The sequence below is a fragment of the Andrographis paniculata genome, unplaced genomic scaffold (assembly GCF_009805555.1).
Source record: "Andrographis paniculata isolate CXL003 unplaced genomic scaffold, ASM980555v1 Contig46END, whole genome shotgun sequence".
In the NCBI taxonomy this organism is placed as follows: Eukaryota; Viridiplantae; Streptophyta; class Magnoliopsida; order Lamiales; family Acanthaceae; genus Andrographis; species Andrographis paniculata.
Window position 1 is genome coordinate 4,205,854 of NW_026137580.1, and position 6,190 is coordinate 4,212,043.

The window sequence follows — 6,190 nt, forward strand, 5'->3', positions numbered from 1 at the left end:
CATTTGCATTCTTCTCGGCAATACTCTCTCCCTGGCGCTCCTCGGCAGCCCCCTCGGCATTGCTTGGCCAAAATTTCGGTTCGTGACATTAGGATAAATAATTATAAATTAAAATTAGTATAATTAAAATTAAAAATTTATAAATTAAAAAATTTAAAATATAATTAAAAAGTACAAATATTTTCTAAAAAAAAATAAATATGCAACGTACAAAACCGATAACGTGGTTTAGATAATAAATTTTAATGTTTACCTAAGAAATAATATTTTCTATATCTTTTGTTTTTATACTATTTTATATAAATTTTTATATTTATAAATTAGATCTAGTTTTATGTATTTTTTATTTTATATTTATTATTCCAAAAATCTGCTCCCGTTCATTTTGAAAATATTTATTTATTTTTTGTGCAAAGTCTAAAAAATAAAAATATTTTAATTATAGTGGATAGTTGAAAGTGGTGTAATGATAATTTGACCCTTATTTTTTTGTGTAAATATAAAAAAGGAGATCCGTAATTATTAAAAAAAAATAATTACTTTATAATTGATAACTCAAATTAGAAATATATATATTTTGTAAGTGAATAGAGAAAGTTTAGTATTTTATTTAAAAATTAACATAAGTTATTGTGTTAACGGTAAGTAGTCAGCATAATGCCGACAACACACTATTGGATCCTGCGATTCGGAATTCCAAAATAGCTCATCGATTTCATCGGTGTGGATTCCGAAAGTACTCCAGAGAGCCAATCCGTCGTCGGGTTATGAAGATTTCACGAGATTGATCGAACTAAACTACGATTAACTACGGAAAGTGAGTAAATAAATTGCAGAAAACATGTAATTGGAATTAAATTGCATAAACGAAAATAAAATAGGAAAGAAAATATGAAAAGAGACGAATTGATCTGTTGTGCGTGTGTGTGCTGTGTTTCTCTTTCCTACTTGTAATCCTAAGCTAGAATAACCACTTCTCCCACTAACAGGGGTGGTTACAATTATTCTCCCACTTCTTTCTACCTCTCTTAACCACCAGATAACCTCATTCCATTAGTTCCCAGCGGCTTCCATTGCTTCTGGACCGAGTTCCATTCATCTTGAGCATCTTCCATCATTCCTGGACCAAGTTCCATTCGCTATGGATTTCTTCCATTGCCTTCAGATCAGACTTGCAGCCTACCCTGATTCATTTTCATCATACTCCTAGCCGGTTTATGGGGATATGTTCCCGACAACCTTGAGTTACATTGAACCCTCATTCCTCTTCCTTCCATTTTGACCCCTAGAAGCTTCCATATCAGACCTATAGGTACCATGGTCTTCCATTAACCTTATGAGGTTGCCAATTCAGGGTTGATGGAGCTTGTCGTCCGAAGTTCTATGGAAGTCATATCTTATTGCTCTATGGAAGCTCCGCAGCCTGATGGAAGTCACTATTTTGGACCTGGGGTCCAACAATTACCCTCCGAAAAAAATAGATGGAATGTAAGCTATGTGAAGCTTTGCTCTCTTTTTTGGGACTTCCTTCGTGTGGGATTTACCCCCGTGGGCCTTGGCACAAAATTTATCCCAACTTGATATCTCACGTAAACCCCTCTAGCATTGATGTGACAGCTGTTTCCTTCGATTCCCGCGTCGCCTGAGAGAGAAAAGACATTTAAGGGTTTTTCTAAGGGTTTATCATCACTTTCCTTTTCCATTTCCCTCTCCCTTCGTTTCTTCTCCCGATTCTCCTTCGAAGGCTTCATTTTGTTTGGTGAGCGCGAGTATCAAACCGTATGGCCTCTTCGATAGCTCTTCCTTCTGGCAGTGTAGCTGAACCATCGCCGCTAACTGCAGTCCCAAGTCCGATCCGCTACTCGATGCCGGCCGAAGAACTTTTGCGTTTGTCCGATGATGGGAACTCGTGGGTGTTGACGCCGTTGGCGGAAATGGATCCCCGAAAGGAAGAACTCCAACGAGTCCTCCCAGCGACGGTGTATCTCCCTTGTTGATCGCGAAACCATTTTATTTGTTGGCTCTTCAACAAGGTAGGGTTCTAACCAGATATCCCGACGGTGCAACCTTCAAAGAATGGACGGCGACCCTCGGCGGTTCGGTTGATACCCAATGGGAAGCTTGGGGGATTGACGACATGATTACCATCAGCACATAGGTTTCTCATCCCCATGGTTTCCAAAGCTGAACCTCCATTACAGACTGTTGCCGACGTCCAAGCGTTTGTTGCTCACGTTGTGAGGGATTTGATATCAGCCTTAGAAGTGGCAGCAGATCATAGCACCTCTGAATCACCTTCGACTTCAACAGTTCCCGTCTCCGAGGAGGCAGCCTCGGTCCCAGAAGGCTCAGCTTTAGCCGGTGTAGCTTCGAGCTCCGGTGGAACGGCCTTGTCTTCGGAGGGTCTCATTTCTGCAAGTGTGATTCCAATCATTGATGGAGTAGCCCCGACCCCAGACATTTCAACTCCAGTGGAAGCAGCGCCAGTTCCTGATGGAACAGCTCCGGTTATGGAAAATCCGATTCCGCCTCTGATAGATCCAATCCCTGTGGAAGCAGTTCCAAGGCCTGATGGACTGGTTCTAGATCCGGCAAAACTGATTCCAACTTCAACGGGTCTAGTTCCTATGGGAGCGGCGCCAGGCCTCGATGGAACGGCTCCGTCTGTGGAAGGTCTGGTTTCAACTACAACCCGTGGAAGCAGCGACTGGTCTCGATGGAACAGCTCAGTCTCTAGATGATCCGACCCCAGTCCCAGTGGATCCAGTTCCCATGGAAGCGACACCTGGTCCTGATAACTCCGAGCCCGATGCGGACCCAGCAACAAAGGATACTCCTCCTACCCTGCGTTAACTTTGGGAAACATTCGCCTTTCTTCGAGCTACCCGTAGTTTCGTTTGGATTTTATGATCTACTACTTATTTGGCTACTTGTGATGATTTATTTTCATTTTATCTCCTGCTTGCACACTAGCAGCTTGATAGCCTGCTTTCATTTTGCATATTAGCTGCTTACTAGCCTGCTTTCATTTGCATACTAGCGGCTTAATGCCCTGCTTTCGTTCTATACATTAGCGGCTTAATAGCCTGCTTTCATTTTGCTTTATATCTAGCGGCCTAAACAGGGCCTGCTTTCATTTTGCACATTACATTTCTTTATCTGAACTCGAGTGGTGACATATATCCCTTAAGGTGCTTAGCATTGATAACGTTTTTATGTTCTATCCCATCAATACTCATCAATCTATAAGCACCGTTAGGCAACACTTTACTCACTCGATACAGACCTTCCCACATAGGAGACCACTTCCCGAATGTATTATCTTTGAATTCTTCAGGTAGCACTGTGTTCCATACTAAATCTCCTTCTTGGAATGTTCGCCTATGTACCTTTTTGTTGTAAGCTCGCGCTACCTTTACTTTATTTGCCCTGATATTCTCCAGAGCCATCATCTGATCCTCATGTACGCCATCCAATCTTTGTAACATCGCTGTGTCATATTGCTCGGGACTAAGCAAATTCTGCTTCAACACTCGTAGCAATGGCACCGTGATTTCCAATGGCAATATCACCTCTTGTCCATAAACCATATGGAATGGAGTGCAACCAGTGGCTTTATTTCGGTATTGCCTACAAGCCCATAAAGCCTCCCCTAACACTTCGTGCCACCTCCTCGGGTTATCTTCCACAACCTTTTTGATTATCCCAATTAAGACTTCGTTGGTTGTTTCTGCCTGCCCATTTGTCTGCGCGTAATATGGGACGAATGCAAAAGAGCAATCCCGTACTGTGCGGCGAAGGCGGCCACTCTATCGCTGGTAAAAACAGTGCCTTGATCGGCGGTAATCGTTTGTGGGATTCTATATCGGTGAATAATGTGCTCCTTAACGAACTTGATCACTTCCTGATATGTCACATTGGCCAATGGCACAGCTTCTATCCACTTCGTGAAGTAATCCGTGGCCACCAATATGAACGAGTGCCGTCTGGAAGATGGCGGATGGATCTTCCCGATGATATCCATCGCCCATCCCCGGAATGGGTATGGCTTCACCACTGTGTGCATCTCTTCTGCCGGAATTCGGATCAAAGAGCCATGTCGCTGACACGCTTCACATCCTTGAGCGTACTTAATGCAGTCTTCTGTCATTGATGGACAAAAATACCCATATCGTCGGATCGTCCATCTCATGACTGGCCCAGATTTGTGTGCTCCACAAATTCCTTCATGCACTTCACCTATCACCTTCATGGCTTCTTGAGTATCGACGCATCTCATTAACATTCCATCGGCGGCCCTGCAAAAAAGATCTCCGTCAATCAGAGTATACTTCAGAGCTTCCTTCCGCAGCTTTTCTGGAGTTTCACCGGCTGGTTGTTTCAAATATTTCTTTAGTTCTATACGCAAATCCTCCGCTTCCACTGGGCACAAACATACTCGCCCTGACTTGAAGTTTCCCGCGGCGGATGGTTTATACCCAGAGTCTCTTTGAGCTAAATCATTAGCTAGTCTGTTTTCAGCTCGAGGTATGAACTCCACCACCGCGTCATCAAATATTTGCAACATCCAAACTGCTTCCATTCGAAGATTTCTCATTCTCTCATCTTTGCATTGGGACTCTCCAACAATCTGCTTCAAAATTAATTGTGAGTCGCTTTGAACTCTGATCGCCTTGGCTTCCTTTTCATGTAGAATTCTCAATCCAACTAATAGGGCTTCGTATTCTGCTTGATTATTAGTAAATCCGGGTGCCAATGCCCTGGAAGCAGTCCACTTTTTTCCCCAAGGACTCTCAATAAATACCCCAGCTCCAGCGCTAGTCTGCGTGTTGGACCTGTCGAACTTCAAGATCCACGGCATCTGACTAATAATAGCTTCCATACGATCAGCCGCTTGGTCAGCCACCGAGCTCGGATGATCTGATAAAAAGTTAGCAACGGCCTGTCCTTTAACAGCTTTAATTGGTACATATCATAGATAAAAAATGGCTAGCTTTAGAGCCCATTTCGCTTGCCTTCCCCTTAAAGCTGGCCTGCTTAATAGATATCTCAAAATATCGACGTGACATACCACTTCCGTTTCCCTCAGGGCTAAATGATATTCAAGTTTCGTGCAAGCGTAAAATAATGCGAGACATAATTTTTTCATAGGAGTGTACCTTGTCTCCGCATAATTCATTACCTTACTAAGGTAAAAGATGCCACGCTCACTTCTATCAGGAACTTTTTGCGCCAGTAAGCAGCCAACCGTATTCTCAATGGCTGAAACATACAAGCGCAAAGGTTTGCCCTCTTGTGCCGGCATCAACACCGGTGGATTGGCCATAGCTTCCTTAATGGCTTCGAAAGCCTGCTGATGTAGCGGCTCCCACAAAAACTCTTCTGTTTTCCTCAATCTAAGCAGTGTGGAAAAAGCTTTAAGCTTACCTGCAGCGTTCGAGACAAATATCCGCAGAAAGTTGACCTGCCCAAGGAATCCTTGAAATTGTTTCAGATTCTCAGGCGGTCGGGCGTTGATGATAGCTTTCGTTTTATTACTATCCACCTCAATACCCTTATTATGTACCAAGAAACCTAGAAAGTTTCCGGAGGCCACTCCGAACGCACACTTCGTTGGATTCATCTTCAAGTTGTAGTACCTCATTCGCCGGAAAGCTTGCTCGAGATCCACCAGATGCTCCGAAAAATTCTTGGATTTTACCACTATGTCGTCGATGTAAACTTCCACCGACTGTCCAATTAAATCGTGGAATATGGTGTTCATCGCTCGCTGGTAAGTCGCTCAAGCATTTTTCAGCCCAAACGGCATCACCACCCACTCATATACTCCAAGGGCTCCTGGGCATCGAAATGCCATTTTTGCGACATCCTCCTCGGCTATAAAAATCTGGTTATAGCCGGAATACCCATCCATAAACGACAAACTCCCGTTCATGGCGGCTGCATCTACTAACATGTCGGCAACAAGCATAACGTATTTGTCCTTGGGTGTTGCCAAATTCATATTGCGATAATCAACGCATACCCGTAATTTGCCATTTTTCTTGAGTACGGGGACGACATTAGCCACCCATTCCGGGTATCGACAAGTCCAAATGAATCTTGCCCCCAAAAGCCGCTGAATTTCTTCCTTAATCTTCGGATATACATCTGGGTTGAACCTTCGCGGCGGCTACTTGTGGGGTTTGTT

General features: G+C 43.5%; 1 protein-coding gene across 1 annotated transcript; it reads right to left on the reverse strand.

The window, feature by feature from the left end:
* Positions 1 to 3,155: 3,155 nt before the first annotated feature.
* On the reverse strand, positions 3,156 to 5,764 carry LOC127252493 (uncharacterized). Its single transcript, XM_051276686.1, has 3 exons — positions 5,183 to 5,764; positions 3,827 to 4,942; positions 3,156 to 3,746 (listed from the first exon to the last, which is right to left on the reverse strand). The coding sequence occupies exons 1-3, from the start codon at positions 5,762 to 5,764 to the stop codon at positions 3,156 to 3,158; spliced, it is 2,289 nt and encodes a 762-aa protein (XP_051132643.1).
* Between the last annotated feature and the right edge of the window lie 426 nt (positions 5,765 to 6,190).

Coding starts and splice junctions, on each gene's coding strand:
- LOC127252493 (XM_051276686.1), bottom strand. CDS start 5,764: ATGAACACCATATTCCACGATTTAATTGGACAGTCGGTGGAAGTTTAC. Junction 4,943..5,182: donor GCATCTTTTACCTTAGTAAG/GTAATGAATTAT, acceptor GTTAAAGGACAG/GCCGTTGCTAACTTTTTATC. Junction 3,747..3,826: donor TTACCGCCGATCAAGGCACT/GTTTTTACCAGC, acceptor TATTACGCGCAG/ACAAATGGGCAGGCAGAAAC.